Source organism: Lissotriton vulgaris, chromosome 12 (assembly GCF_964263255.1).
Source record: "Lissotriton vulgaris chromosome 12, aLisVul1.2, whole genome shotgun sequence".
NCBI lineage: Eukaryota > Metazoa > Chordata > Amphibia > Caudata > Salamandridae > Lissotriton > Lissotriton vulgaris.
Genome location: NC_141700.1, coordinates 240,083,256 through 240,099,977, shown reverse-complemented (window position 1 = coordinate 240,099,977; position 16,722 = coordinate 240,083,256). Strand labels below are relative to the sequence as shown.

Genomic DNA, 16,722 nt, shown 5'->3' with positions numbered 1-16,722 from the left:
TGCAGTATGGCGGGTCGCTGGCCTGAGAGCTCTAGACTGGCAGGGAGAATGGGGGGGGGGGCTCTCCATGTAGTTTGCAGGGGGGCCCCCTCAAGTTTCGTTACACCACTGATCAGTAGGCCATGGTGCAGGCCTTGTTGAGACTTTCCAAAGACCCAAGAAGCAGGACAAGCATGCAGACGACATCCAGTTGGCCCAGAGAGGCAGGATAGTTTGCAGGAAGCCTGGCAGACTGACAGTCTTGGCACCTATGCTTCGTAAACCGGGCCTCAATGCTGATCAAAGGAACTACCAAAACAACTCAACACACCATAGGCTAATGGTGGCAGAACCAGATAGCAAAATAGTCCCGGGAGTGAGCTAAGTTAGACCTGGTAGCCCCATCATTCGTGCGCAGAGAAGTGGGCATAACATAGCAATAGGCGAACAACCATGAATTCACCACAATTATTGGCATCCTAGACACAGCCTTTAGTAGGAGAGATAACTCAAACAGACTGCAACAGATGCCCTAAGTGTAGAGAGGGAGGGCACCAAATTATTTCCCAATTTTGTGCCTTTAGGTGGAGAAACCCCCAAAGATCTATACTGGACTGCTGTCAGGACCTGGCATGATCAACGCATAGCAGGGGACAGCATGTGACCACCACGACAGAGAGCTAGCTGAATGGATAAGTGGGATCGAACACCTTATACAAAGCTCTGACCTCCCCTGACAACATGGTGGAAAATAAAAGTCACAGGGACGCCTCCATCAAAGAAAAGTTTGTGAACAGGAACCCTAAACAAGAAAGTTCGAACAGGCTGCTGCGTCCACCCCAAAGGGGCAGATAGGCAAAGCCCCGGAGTCGCCATCCCCCAGGAGTTCCTGTAACAGTTCCTTAACCGCATGCGCGCTAGCGGGTTTTCCCGCTGCGCGCTGAAAATTAGAAAAACCAGCGTTACGTGACAAAGCCAGCTCGTCATGCGCGCAGCGCAGGTAACGCCCATGACGAGCTGGCTTTGTCACCAGCATCGAAGGGGTTAAGGAGATAAAAGAGGAAGTGAGCACTATCCAGAGTGACCTTAAAGGATACTTCAGGGACAGTCAGCAGGATATAACAGATTTGGGTTCCAGAGTCAACGATGTTGGACATAACTTGGATGAAAGATCGAAAGAGATCCACCATGCAAGCACCAGGATATGAGACCTAGATGACATATATATGGTGACTCAACCCCCTGGAACGAGGACCTTGAGAATCAATCCAGGCAGAAAAACATGAGAATTCAATGTTCGGAGTCACTTAAAAGATCTGCCCAAACGTTCACAGAATGAAACCATAAGCTCAGCACAGAAAAGCTCTAACAGATCCCGGGTGGGACGACCCTCAGGAGTTGTCCGTCTCTACTGGGGGTGTTCTGAAGGCCCCCCCCCCCCTTCTCTGGTATACTGGACTGCTTGTGCCACCCCATCAGACTGTGTGTGCATGCTTGGAGGTCTGACGTGGGTGCCTGGCTCTTCTAGAGTCGCTCCAGAGAAGCGGATTTCACTTATAGGTGCCCGTTTGACCAGAGGTGGAGTGGAGCTATGGGGCGCAGGTGTAGAGCGGGTCCCCAACAGCGGTGTGTGCAGAGGCGCAACTAAAGCCACATTTCGGGGGGGGGGGGGGCTAAGAAAAAATTTCCGGGGGGGGGGTGAACTTTAATCAGTAGGCAGAGTGGAGCGCAGAGTCGAGCTGCAGGGGCTCTTACAAGGGCTGAAACAATAACAATGCCTAATTAACATTCAAATGGTCTTTAAACGACCTGTAAAACGTTCAGGTGCGGCTCTGTGTGTGCCCGGGATCTATCTCATCCCGGGTTGCCACACACGACGGGGGGGGGGGCTGAAGCCCAGTGAGTTCAATGGGTGTTGCGCGCCTGGGTGTGTGCAGTTTGGTTCAGTGATGTGGGGCTCTGAACAAGACCTGCCACAGAGAAAGCCATCTGCGGAGACACAGACGGATCTCAAACTCAGCAATATACTCCCCGATATCGCAGATTCGAGACAGGATCTGCGCACCAGAGTTGGTGCAGTGGCAACAGAACTGGGGCTCCTGCAATGGGATCAGCGGAAATTGGCGGACCAGGTTACGCAGAAAAATGCTCAATAACTTAATAGATATGGTGCATTTTTTCTCTATCACTTTGAGGCAGCACAGCAACTTTGGCGTGGGCGTGGCCTTGCATCAAAACATAGCACATCTGAGCCTCCATCTCACACAGTCGCATTCCCTACGTGTCACTGACGTTCACTCACTTACACATGCTTACACATACAGACACATGCGCACACATACACACTCTGTCTCGCACATAAACACACCATCAACCGCAAACACACCCGCAACATACATTTAAAACAATTTTTACGCATCACATCCGCCAACAAAGGTCCAGTTCCAGCTAAGTGTGCTCCACGTTTATTCCACTGATATTATTATTCACTATTAGTATAATGAAAAACGGCCAGAAAATAAGGAATGCGGAGCCACATCTGTGTTTTTGGCAGCGATTGTGCTACCTCTGAGCCCAGGATTCGCATAGGTAGTGCGAGGTGTCACAAGGAGGCAAGGCGACCCCTAATGACGTCTATAAACCAGAGTAATAACGATTTCAAGTAACATGGAAGTACATTTTCGTGTATTGGACCAGCAAATTAAGTTTTTCCATATTGATCATTTGGGTGGTTCACAAAAACCTGAAGTCATTTCTATTAGTGCCGGATTACCTACCTTTGAAAGGATGTTAGTGAGTGATATTGGGTAGACCGCACTCACTCCTCATCATGCTAAATTTAGCTCCACCTCTTATGCTCCTCAGTACTCGGTTAGGTTATGTTTTTTGGATTTAGTTTATGCTAATGCTGTGTCTCTTCTGTTGCTTTCTCCCCGTTTTGAAGCCAACATCCTTTATTCAGCCACAAATCTGTTAGAGGTTGTGTGCCATATCCTGTCCTTTTGCCTTGAAGGTATTTTTCCAGGGCTTGGCCTTCCAAACATTAGACTTTTGTTCTAAAACAGAGTCATCTTGGTGGCATTGTGTGCATGGCTCCTTAGATGAGATTTACTAAACATTTGGGATCCGCAAATTGCATTTGCAAAGTAGCTATTTGAGCAAAGCAAACATTTTCCTTTAATATTTAATGTCATGGAATGTACCAGAGAGTGTTTTTAAACGTTTTTATTGCAATTTCATTAGAAACTGCTAAGGCAAAATCGTCCACTTGACTGATAGTTTAAACGTCAAGATATGAGCTCAATTAGGCAGTTAACAAAATAAGGTACCAATTATAGCCTTCAGCACGACCCACTGTCTTCCCTGACCTATTTTTCATTGGCATGATTGGGTTTCATGTTCAGCAGATCTAATGAAAAGAAATGAACAGAATACTAATCATGAATTAGTTCTCAATTATAAAAGAATAACAAAGGACATGCATCTCGGGAAATATTACGAACATTATCACCAGTGGGCCATATGTATTTAAATTGTCCTAGCACCAATCCCCTATTTTCACTCATAGTAGACGCGTCTCTGGTGTACTTCCCCAGTATGTGGTGAAAGAACAAACTCCGCTGACTGATTATGGATATAAATAGAAAAATTAAAGATGAAAATATGGGAAAGGGCCATTCTGTGTTCTACCATTGGGGATTTGGAAGAGGAGGGGCAGAGTTATTTGGGGTGGGCAGGCTGTTTAGTACTCTATGAAGGACCGGTAATACAAGGGTCACACGTACAAGTGATAGTAATATGGCTTATCCGCCACTCCCCCAAATGATATATGGTTGTTGGGTTAATAGGGATGATTTTATGGCTATGTATATTTTTATAATGGGCCCTATACATGGTCAAACATCAATGTTTGGTCTTGCATCCTATATATGATACCTTCATGCACGGCCAGGCAAAACAGTTCAGGAGTCCATCCTTCTGGTGACTTCACACTTGGCCTGATTCAGTGCCCCAGGATGAAAAGTTTTGCTATCTCTAATGCGGTAGCCATTCACCTTCTCCAGTGCGAGGAGGTGCCACCTAAATCTGAGGTATTGCGTAGTATTGCAAGCTTGGCAGATGGCTTGAAAGTATATTTGCTGATTGTACGTAAGAACTGCCACCACCCTCCCAATAATATATTAAGAAGGGACAGAACCAGAGAGTGTGAAAGGGATCACATGCGGGTGTCCTATATCCCCAGCATGTACTTTCTCTTTTTAGCTTTGCCTTATGCTACTTAGGTGCCTAGTGCCAGTAATGTATGGCTTTAAAGTGCAAGCACTTCAGGAGGGTGACCCTGAGTTCATAATTGTGTATGGCAAGAAGCATGGTCTGTCATTCTTAGTATAATTTATACCAAATAATGTCTTCCAATGTGTTCTTGTGACTACAAGCACAGGTTTAGGGTCTATGGGTGTGCGAGTGTATCGTACAACCCTGAGATGATGCCTTTGTATGTGCTGCATTCCAAGATGTAGGCCCTTTAAGTAGAATCAGATACTGGGTGGAAATTATTTCCAGGTCATTAGTTAAGCAGTGTTTGATAATATTTCCATCACTGGTTGTATGGTAGATTGTATTCCTGATTTAAGGTTTCATAAGATTTCATGGCACCCTCTTTCCTATGTAATCTAGGATGGACATGCCACAATACATCCAAACTGGCCACCGAATTGTCCTCCACTCAAAAAGAACACCATTCTATTCCACAAAGGGCTTCATTGTAGAGGACATGGTGTATTTTAAGGCATTTATGTGTCGCTTATCAAGAGTCTATCATGGGGATATGTTTGAACTTGGTTTTATAGAACCCTTGAAGGCTAGGTGGACTATTCAAGTACATCCTTTCTATAGCTGTCCACAATGGGTGCTCTCTACAATCAGGCAAAAAACTAAGATGTTCTGGACAATTGGTATGATATAATGACATGTCTGGTGGTCTTAGACTGCCTGAGATCATGTCAGCTTGTATTTATGAAAGCACAAGTCACTGTCTCTTATCAGTCGAGACAAACTATTTTATGCTGAGGTTGATATCATTTATAGCACTTCATGGGATTGGGATTGGCCGCATTCCTAGCAAATAGTTATATCAAGGGGCCACTACCATTTTTGTGATCCAGACTCTCCTCCAGAGTGATAGTAGCATATGGCATATCACTCTGTTTGTAGTATGAGCAATGGCAGGTTGTCGGCAGCCACATTGTCTAACCCCTTGTTGAGGAGAACACCCAGGATTCCCATGGCAGGAAGTGGGGAAAAGATAGAATGATCAATTGAGTTGTTTTCTGAAGCCATGGGCGGTTACGGCCTCAGTCTGTTTTAGAAGGGGCAATGTTGTGCTGAGGAATGGCCGGAAGCTTGGAAGTGGGATGGGGAGCGGCGGGAGGCATAATTGCTTTCCTTTAATTTTTTCTTTTGGGGGTGATGGTCTGTTTGTGGGGCCAACACTTTACGAACAAATTAGTTGTGTTCAATGTTGAAAACATGTTGGTGGTGAACATGGTTAACCGCAAGTCAGCAAGGGAATCCAAGGTGTGGCAGTTGTTGAGAGTTTTTGTTTTGGAGTGTTTGCTTGTGAATATTATTTACAGGGCGTACCACATTCTGGGAGTTTACAATGAGATTGCTGATGCTCTTTCTTGCTTTCAGTAGTCAAGGTTCTGTGGGTTGGCCACAGGGGCAGACAAAGTGAAGTCTGCAATGCCAGATCACATGTGGGTGGTAGGCGAGAGCCTGTGATCCAGCTGAGGCATAAGGGCTGGCGTGGTATGAGTTTCAGCAGGCGGGGGCAGTGCGATGAGGATGGAGGTCAAGCTTGTTGGGGTGATGTGGTAAACTTTAACATGTCTCTGATTGAAAAGGGCTAGTTGGCAGTCACAATAGCCAATAAGTTGGGGGGGGGGGTGGCATTTTTCAAGAAGCGGTGGTGGAGCTACGAGCCATTGCAGGGGAGATGGGGAAGCACATCTTCGAAGGGTGGCCAAGCGAGAGAGGTAGTGGGGAGAGGTTGTGACGTCCCATCACACTGGGGTTTGCAGCGCACAAGGGTATTTGGTGGTACAATGTCAGATTTCTTGAAGGTGCTGTTCAGGTGTGGATTCCAAACACTAAGACTGATCAGTCAAGGAGGGGAATGTGTGTGTCATTACGAGCGTATCCTGATGCGTCAGTTTGCCCTGGCCTTGGTGGGTGTCTTTGAACAAGCAAGGCAGACGAGGTGGAGATGTTTTTCAGCATGCAAACGGGGCATGTATTATGGCCCAAAGGTACTGGGGTTTTTAGGAAAGATGTTGACCTCGTTGGGCTATGAATGGTGGCATTGTGGAACGCATACTTTTTTATTTGGAATGGCAACAGAGGCTGAGGGCAGGGTTTAGACAGCGGTGGAGATTGTTTTTAGCGCTATCGTCGTGTAGGATGGGTTTTGCAAGATCAATAACCTGAGTCTGTTTTCTCGTAGGTTGCATTGCAGGCCCACAATGAGACCATATTGAGGTTTGGCTCTGTGGGCACTCTTTGTAAAGTGGGCAGCGAGGCATGCCAAGTCCAGGCGAGGAGGAAGACAGCGGGGACTGCCTTATATGGCAGTGCAGTTAAGATGGTTTTTCAAAGGAGGCATGTTATGGCATGAGCTGTTGCTGAAATTGAATGTATTGATAAAAGGTCTCCCATGCCCAAACGTATTACTTGTGCACCTAGAAGAAAATGACATAATGCGGTTGAAGGGACTGGCACTAGTAAACGTAGTCAAGCTTCCCGCTTTTTCTGGAGATGAAGGCAGCCTGGTCAGGCACAATGAAGGTGTTTACCGAGTTTATCCAAAGGAGAGTATGGGGGGGGGACAACAAACCGTAGGCCATAGACAGGCCGCGGCAAAAAGGAAATAGGAAAATTTGAAAATGTTGCAGATTGGAGGGGTTTGTATTCCTGGAGCACGATGATATCAAGTATGAGGCGGTTTAATTTTTTTAGACAATGGGGTCAATTTATTCATTTATGGGAAGGAATTGAATTTGATGCAAGTCAGGAATGTGTTAGCTGAAATTATGCATTTGCCAGTGGGGATGTAGATGGTTCCTAGGTGGGGGGACAGAACATCTCTGGGGGGGTTTGGGTGTCACTTTCCTGCAAGAAATTAAATGTTTATTAAAGAAACAAAGCTTGTGTTGAGACCCAGTTGAACTTTGGGGTGGAGGGGGATTTATGAATGGAATGAGAGGACAACAATGGGGTATGACCGACAGATGGATGCAGGGATTTCTGAGTGATGAGTGTGTGACTATATTTTGGTTATTATGGTTTGTGAAGGGTCGCTTAGGGAAGGGAGGAGGAGTTTTTGTTAATCAAATGTATAATGAGGCCCATGTTTATGATTAGTATCTATAGCGTAGAGCCAGGTTTTGGGTATTGCCATTCTGTGCGCCTATTTCATTAAAGTGGCCTTTTACCCACTATCATGTAGTCAGTCGTTCTTGGATTTAAGGGGCACCCCTAGCACCAGAACCTCAATTCTCATTTGAATTGCAACAGAGGACAAAGAAGAGACCCAAGTCCACGACTACAGGACCTGCAGAAAACAAAGGCACAATACTCTGCACCTTTAGCAACCACCTTGCACCAGCAGGACTGCAACTCATCCTGGGTTGAAGATCGGCCCCCCAAACAGAGGGACCCTTCCGAGGGATCACAAAGTAGATGGTCCAGTATATTGTGGGAAATGTGGTCTGACCTCTAGTAAGTTTCAGATGGATACCATTTTCCCCACACCTCTGGAAGTTGAAACAATTTCTCGCAGACCTTACCGATGCCAAAGCTTGTTGGTGGCCAGTCCAGCGACCATTTCCTTTACTTGATGGTGCAACACAAGGGAACCAGCTCCCCGTGGTTCTCACTTCAGCACCAGAACAACTCTGCATCCAACCCCTATGAGCCAGGTAAAATTCAATTGACTGTCGTGACCTGGTCCTGGGATCCACATCACCTTAATTTGCCCCCCCGCCCACCCCAGTAGGTCCCCAGCAACTCGACCTGCAAGTGACCAAATTACACCAGTGCTTTTTTATTACCATGTACTGTAACGTTACAGCTCTGCAATGTTGACTTGCACTGATTTATTTTTCCTTCTAAAATCCATAACTCCTGTTATACTTATCTGATTGTCTTCATTTTGGTGTCTAAATTTATATAAAACTCACCTTAAATTTTTTAATTGGTTTTGGATTTCTTTTGATTTGTGTTAATTACTTATTGTCCATGTTGGTCCTCTGAAATGCTTAACACATGTTCCTCTAGTAAAGCCTAACCGCTTTGTGCCACACTACCAGGACTAAGCTAGAAATGTATTAGTGTGATTCCAAAGGACATATTTTGGGGCCTTGTGAGAGTGTTACATAGTGAAGCTTCACCAGCCTTACTGCATAATACTCCACATTCTTACATACATCTACAAAGTAGAAAGGGACAGAAGTTATTTGGTCAGTATGGCTGAAAGGCAACTGATGTACTATGTTTACGACTGGGTGGATCGTTGCTAAGGACAGTTGGCCTGCCGGATGAGAAGTATATGGAAATTAGATAGGTACACTTTCTTAGACTTTCTACCCTATGTATTATCAGTGGATATAAAAGGACGGGGGCTGACACAATCCTTCAAGGTGACCTACTGATTATTGTTAGACCTGGCATCTTTTGGCGTGGTTTCCTTTGTCTTTTTGCTTCTAACCTCCTGTTTTGACTGTGTGCTGGACTTCCTTTTTGCTGTTTTCAGAACTCTGGGCTCTTTACCACTGCTGAACAGTGCTAAAGTGCATGTGCTCCATGTCTAAAATGTAATAGCATTTGGGTTCTCCATGATTGGCATATTTGGTTTACTAATAAGTCCCTAGTACAGTGCAATGTGTATGCCTAGGGCCTGTAAATCAAATGCTACTAACCTGCAGTACAGATTGTGCCACCCACCTGAGTAGTCCTTCAAACATGTCTCTTCCCTGCTACTGCAGATCCTGTGTGTGCAGTTTTAAACTGCCATGTTGATCTGGCAAGTTCCCTTACTTCACAGAAAATGTGGTTGTGATGCACCCAAAGACACAGTCTTACTCACAATATAATAATCAGAATTCAACATATTGAAACAGACTTTGTTTTGCAATGCTCGAAGAGGGCTCCACCCAGGCCCAGAACAAATTAATGTAAAAAAACTAGAACAGATGTCCTAGAGACAGCATTCACAGCAACGCACTAAGGCTTCCAAGTACTCAAAATAATCAAACATAAATCAGAGTCCAAACTGCAGTAAATCACTTGTGTCCCAAATAAGCAGTTTCACAAGACCCGATATATTTTGGGTATAGCACCCTTCTATATGTTGCAAGTGGGTTGCACCTAAAGATTGCACAATGTTTATTCTTTTAAAATATAAAACACGTTGTTCTCTTTATTTGTAGTGACCTCTGATGAAGGGTACTATACCCGGAATACATTCGGTCTTGTAAGAGGCTACTGTGACACACAGTTTTAGAAAAATACATATTCATGATAAGATTTATAAGTGTGCTGTCAACATTTGTGAAAGATATTGACTTTTACGATCAGCAAATTAATAATGTTGCTTGTTTAGAATACAAGTGATTTACTGCAGTTTGGACTCTGATTTATTTTTGATTATTTTGAGTACCTGGTAACCTTAGGGCGTCGCTGTGCATGCTATTCTGCACATCTGTTTGAGTTTTTTCATGTTAAGTTCCCTTTGCTTTCTAGGCCCAAATCTTCCCTTTTATAACATGTAAGGTACCGCTACGGAAGGCCCTAGGCAGCCCCATGGGTAGCGTGCAATGTATCTAAAAGGTAGGACATGTGCTGGTAGTAAAAAAATTGCTAAATTATTTTTCACTGCAGCAAGGCCTATCTCCTCATAGTCTAGCATTGGAGCTGCTCGTAACACTTTGCAAGTGGAATTTCTAATTGAGAGCAGATAGAAAATTGGAGTAGTGTCTCTGGACTCACAATTTAAAATCTCATCATTTAGTGAAGTTAATTTTTAATTGTCGGTCTGAAAAAGCCACTTTAAGAAAGTTGGCATTTTCTTACTTCAACCGTTCAGTACCTCTGCCTGTCCCTAGAATACACTTCTGGGTGAAATGACAGCAAGGGATGAAATTCACCCAAAAAATTGATATGTGTTTTTATTGCACATTTTGAGTGATAAAGCTCTGTCCTATTGGTATACATTGTGCGAATGCTTGTTTTAGGGCTAACAAAAAGGAACATATGGAATGTGTGATAAAAGATCTGTTCCCCAGACTATCCAGCCTCTCTGTCGCTTAATACTATCCTAAATTCAAAAGAGTACCATTTTAGAAGACAGCGTGTTTTTTAATGTAATCTTTTAATGGATGGGGTGGATTTTTAAAGAGAAACAAGAAGTCTGACTTCGTGGTAAATTGCGAAAAAAGAGAAAAAAGCACTTTAGTGCATTTTTTTCTTTTGCATGTTACACACACACATGTCCTTTGGACATGTGTGTGCGCAACACCTGTTTAAATTTGCATTTAAGGGGTGCCACAGGGTGTCCTTTGGACACCCCTGGCACCCTTGAAATCGCTATCTTATTTGCGATTAGCAAATTGCTAATCGCAAATAAGGAATACTCCCCATTCATTCCTATGGGCCTTTTGGCCCATAGGAATGAATGGGGAGTTATTCCTTATTTGCGATTAGCGATTTGCTAATCGCAAATAAGGATTGTGTAGGAATCGCATCTTATTTTGCGATTCCTACGTGAATCCCGTTTTGCGAGTCTGTAATAGCGATTCCTTATGAATCGCTATTAAAGACTCGCAAAACGGGTCTTTGATGAATCTGGCTGAAGTCTCTTATAAATGACTACATTAAAGGGTAATTAAAAAATTGTAAAATGAGTACCACGAATCAGACAGAATAGATACAACTGTTTAGAAACTCAGTGAACACTGTAATTGATTATGCAGTTTTCACAGACTGGGAACTCCTTTCATAAAAAATACAAACATGGAACGCAATGTTTTTTGGGACTCGGTGCTCTGATGAATTTGTAGCAGCAAAAATGAGAACCATTTCCATGTACATCCTTCTGCACATGAAAGTGAATGATTCTGAAGCTGTCATTTCCAGCAGCATGCCTCCCAGTGCAGGCACAGCCTGTTAGCTGGGTGAACGTCATAGGCAGCTATCGGAGGATGAAGGCATAGGGATATATGGGTTGATGCTGTTATGAAGCTTGACTCGGGTACTAACTAGGATTCTCCTTGGTTAACACCGACCAACTAGGAGCCCAACAAAATGCAACAGTTTGGTAGTGTACAGCTGTCTGGTTTACAGTGCATGAGAAGTTATCCAAAGTTATTCTCTTTTGGTAGTAGAGCATCCAACGTTTATGGAATATTCCTTGCTTGAAAACAAGTATAAATATATATTTTTTAAACACTCACAAGCACAGAAATATGCCTCATGCAAATTTAATCCAGAGGCTACTTACTCTCAAGAAATATGCCTCATGCAAACTTAATCCAGAGGCTACTTACTCTCAAGGTCCATAAAGTCCTGTTACCAAAAAAGTGGTATGGTTGGTAAATTGCTAAACTATGCAGTTTGCAAAGTCTGCTCTGGAATTTTCTCAATATAAATGTTCACATTACTCTTTGGCTTATTTTTCGCAGCAATATTTCATCCTCTTGATCATCACGGATGGTGTAATCAGCGACATGGATGAGACGAGGCACGCTGTCGTTCAAGCCTCGAAACTACCAATGTCGATTATTATCATTGGAGTGGGCAATGCAGACTTTGCAGCAATGGAGTTTCTTGATGGAGACAATCGAATACTCAGGTCCTACACAGGAGAAGAAGCAGCACGAGACATTGTGCAGTTTGTACCATTTCGCGAATTCAGGAATGTAAGTGGATTTATTCTGTAATTCTTTTGTAATTTTATTCAACATTTTTAAGTAACCCCTTTCACGGTGTTGAAAAATGGCCTAGGGACTGTCTAAGCACCTACATTTCTGCATTGTATATTTTGGGAATTAATTGATGTGCTTTTTCTCTGATAATATGCCATCGTGTTTTCCCCCTAAAATGCGTTTGCCATTTATGTGACGAAAGACCCAATTTGTCACAGAATTAAATATGAAATCCTATTTACATTTATTTAATTATTTTGGATGCATAACAGACTTATTTTCAGGCTCTCTTCCGGTGGCCATGAGGCAAACAAAGTTTACTGGGCAAGAACCATGGCGGTCAAGTTCATTTCCTACTGGTGTCCATCCTACTATAGTTCTGCAAACCGGTCCCAGTACACCTTTCTGTACTTGAGTCTCAGGGGATTCTATGACTGAGGCACGCAAACCATGTGTGTGTCTACAACGCTACCCGAACAGGGAATACGTCTTAACAACACATTCCTTTATCACGCAATTTTGTGGTAAAGGCATGACTGGTAAAGTGATACGTGTGGTAAACATCACAGCCCCAGGCCCCCCTCCCTGAGCCCTTAAGCAACCCAGACTCCTCTTACACCCTAAAAACAACCCCAATACCCCCTGAGGCCTAAAAACAACCCCAATACCCCCTGAGCCCTAAAAGGAACACCAACATCCCAGAGCCTTTAAAAAAAAAAACCTCCCTGAGCCGTAAAAACAACCCTACCCCCTAACTCTAATAACAACCCCAATCCCATCTGAAGGACCGGGTTTTTAGAACCCAGCGGCGTCAGGGAGAACGCCTGAAACCTTCGAGTTCCCCTGTCTTGGCAAACAGAGACACGGGATACTTCTTGATGACGTCAAAGACCAAAGTTTATTGGCTGCAACCAGGAACAGAGATCTACGAAGCACACACGGGTGGTTCGTCAGAGACTGCACAAATTCAATAAGCGGAGCATGGTCTTTTATGCCAAAAATCAAGCCTCAGGCAACATTTCAAATTAGCATTCCGTGCATACAAACTGACCAATGACTGTAACATTTTGAAAGTAGCGTATGACGACAATCTCAGACAATCCCATTTTCCGTTGTCCAGCCCACCAGAAGTGACTACGCACATTCTAAGTTTCCTGTTCGATCAGGCCGGACAAACCCATCATAAAGCCTTCAACCCAAATCAATGATTATGTCGTAAAGGAAGGCAGAAACAGATTGGAAAGGAGATAGAAAGGTGGGAGCAGTGTACCATAAACTCGGGCACGTCCTGCTCTTTGATCTTTATCTGACCAGCTGCTGAACAAGGAACTGGCTCAGTTAGGTCTGCCTCGGGCAAGGAGTCAGTTCGGCCAGGTCACCCAGAAGTCAGCTAAGGCATACGTGTCTCAAGGACTCGTTCAGCCACAGTCATCGGGCCTATGTTAGGGCAACCACACAAAATGGCTGCTGTATACAAAATAGAACCCGGAGGTTCAAACTAAATCCTTAAATACAGAGTGTTCTCCTATATCAATTCATACAAAAACACTCAGACACGCTACACTCGCCATTTGCGGTCTGTTGAAACCAAAATCGTCCATTTCCGACAATCTTTAGTGTACGGGTTCGGAACCATCGAACCCAGTTCGCGAACCACGGAACCACACATCGAGCCCTAAAAACAACCCGACACCCCCACCCCAAGCCCTAAAAACAACCCTGACCACCCCTGAGCCCTAAAAGCAACCCAACCACCCGAGCCCTAAAAATAACTCGACCCCTCTCAAGTCCTAAAAACAACCCAGATCCCACCAAGCCCTAAAAACAACCCGACCCCTAAAAACATCCCTAACACGCCCCCCCCCCCGAGCCCTTAAAACAACCCAACTCCCCTACCCTTAAAACAGCCCCACCTCCCTGGCCCATAAAAACAATCCTGAGCCCTAAAAACAACCCCCACTCCTCGTGAGCCCTAAAAACCTACTCCCATCCCTAAAAACTACCCCAACTCACCCAAAACAAAAAACAAAAAAACTTGCCAGTCCACGTCTGGCGCAGCCTGCATTGTAAAGGCTGTTTCCTCTCTCAGGGTACCTTGGGTGATCACTCAGAGGATGCTTAGGGGGTCAGAGCTCAGAACTCAACAGCCAACCACCTTAATGCTTATCTTTTAGTTAAAAGAAAGTACTTTAATCTCACAAAAAAACTGAGCCCTTAAAAGAATCCCAACATCCGAGAGCCCTAAAAACAACCCTGCACCCTAACTCTAAAAACAACCCCAATCCCATTGAGCCCTAAAAATAACCTGACACCCCCTCCCCCAAGCCCTAAAATCAACCCTGACCACCCCTGTGCCCTAAAAGCAGCCTGACCCCCCGAGCCCTAAAAACAACCCGACCCCTCTCAAGTCCTAAAAACAACCCTGATCCCAATGAGCCCTAAAAACAACCCTACTCCTAACAACATCCCCAACACCCCCAGCCCTTAAAACAGCCTGACTCCCCTACCCTTAAAACAACCCGACCTCCCCGACCAATAAAAACAATCCTGAGCCCTGAAAACATCCCGACCCCCCTGAGCCCTAAAAACCCACTCCCACCCCTAAAAACTACCCCCACTCACCCAAAACAAAAACAACAAAAACTTACCAGTCCACGTCTACCGATCCTTCCTCTTCCTGTGCACGCCCATCTGCGCACCTCGACCGCACATTGTCTTAACCACACATATGCATGGTTAAGGCATATGCGTGGTTAAGGCAAGCATGGTCCCTGTTGCAGGGAAACAGCGCCTGTGGCTCAGCCTACATTGTAAAGGCTGTTTCCTTTCTCAGGGTACCTTGGGTGATCACTCAAAGGATGCTTAGGGGGTCAGAGTTCAAAACTCAACAGCCAACCAATTCAATGCTTATCTTTTAGTTAAAAGAAAGTACTTTAATCTCACAAAAAACTAGATACTAAACAGATCAAGTAGGTTCTCAGTTACAGACTGTGTTCTTATTTGCCATCTTCAGTGAGGTACCGCCCCCTTTTTGTTACTCTTTCCATTCTATTGTAGTTTCTTAATGTCTGCAGCGAATGGTGTATGTCATTGGTATAGGCACTGCTTAGGCACAGAGATAGTTGAGTCATGGTACCCTACTGTGTAAAAGCGCAAACCAGTTCAAATAGATTTTACCAATTTGGGTTCACCTGGCAGGGTCTAAGTACGCTCTCAGTCCACTTATTTAGGAGTCATTTTAATTGCTCACTGGAGGTGCAGTTCTAATGGTATGGGTGGGTGCCTTCAGCATACCTACTCCTGAGGCAACAGCCCTTGTAACTGTAGAGGCCACAGAATCATCCTCACTCGGAACTGCAGTCATCTTTGTCATAACAACCTCCTTGGGCTAGATGAGAAGGAGCTCCTGGATACAGCGGGCCCATGCTCCTGGCCAATCGTCAGTAGGTTGGTGCCTTATGTAGTTGCGGCCTCAGGGAAATCCGGGCTATTGCATCAGCGGTGGCAAGGGTCACCTGAATCCAAGATCAGCAAGGGCAGTACCAATTTCGCAGGCACACACCAGGATGCCAAATAACACAATGACGTTTGGCACTTGAAAATCTTACTACAGTTCACATCAAGAACTGCTCTGGCAGACTCACCGACCCCTTCACAACGCTGGTCGTTGATTGCTGTGCTTGCTTTTAGCAGTCTGCTTTCTATGCATTCCTCATGCCAAGAAGAAGCTGAGCATTGCCTCTTGTACCCCGTGAGACTAGCTGTCATGCAGACACTTGCAGTCCTTTGCACACTACAGAGCACTCCCTTCCTTGGTCAAGAAGAAATGTAAACAGGCATAAAGTGTGGATCTCACTTTCAAGTTCATCTTCCAGACAGGGAAGGTGGATTCACGGTCTAAAACTTGATAACTGGCTTGCTTGGTGTTGAGGCAGCTCTCCAGGACCAGCCTTAATGCAATGTGAGGGTTCTCACAAAAGACAGCAATGGTCTAGGAATCTAAGAATGTGTCCTATTCCTACTGATGTGGCTAACTTATGGCACTGTGCCCCTAGAAAGAAACTTTCTCAGCCACAATCCTATCATGTAATTAAGTGGTCACCTGAAAATATCCTTTCCTTTTAATTGTCTGATTTCCTTGCCGAATATCCATCTTCTGTAATTTCCCTCACTCCTTCCAATGTATCACACACACATCGTCTAATATGATAGTTAGACATGAGTTAAATGGAACATCATCACACTAATAAACAGTGACGTATCTAGTCCTCTGGCTGCCTGTGGTGGTCCCTACATTTGCAGCCCCGCGGCTGAAGTGCAGAGCGGGGGTGGTTGCTGGTGGCAAACGCATTGAGGAGCGGGGTGGTGGTTGCTTGGTATTGCCTCCCCGAGACAGCAGGTAAGATCAGGGGGAGGCCGCTGCCTCAAAACTTGTGCCGCCCAGGGTGGAACACCCCCACCCCTCTCTAGCTACACCACTGCTAATAGACTATAAAACAAACTAGCACATTAGTTAGATGATTTTATCAGTGATGCCATAAATAATTTTATACATGTCATGAGCGATGTCATATGTGATGTCATAAATAGTGTATGGTGGGGGCACAAGTTATAGTTAGTGCTGCTAACAATAACTGGAGAATTTCATTTTTTTTATTATTCAAAACATTAATGTTGTCATTGACAAATCCACCTAATTATAACGTTACTTTAACCTTTGTGATTTTTTCACTGCATTTGTAAGGTTTTTTTAAAATATGAA

The 16,722-nt window shown here is 44.5% G+C and overlaps 1 protein-coding gene across 2 annotated transcripts in view; it reads left to right on the top strand.

The window, feature by feature from the left end:
* CPNE2 (copine 2) overlaps window positions 1-16,722 on the top strand; it is a 975,302-nt gene that overhangs the window by 888,774 nt on the left and 69,806 nt on the right. For both annotated transcript variants that reach the window (XM_086947740.1, XM_086947741.1), the window contains exon 15: window positions 11,718-11,954. In XM_086947740.1, the coding sequence (XP_086803866.1) occupies window positions 11,718-11,954 (237 nt within the window). The remainder of the gene's footprint in view (window positions 1-11,717; window positions 11,955-16,722) is intronic.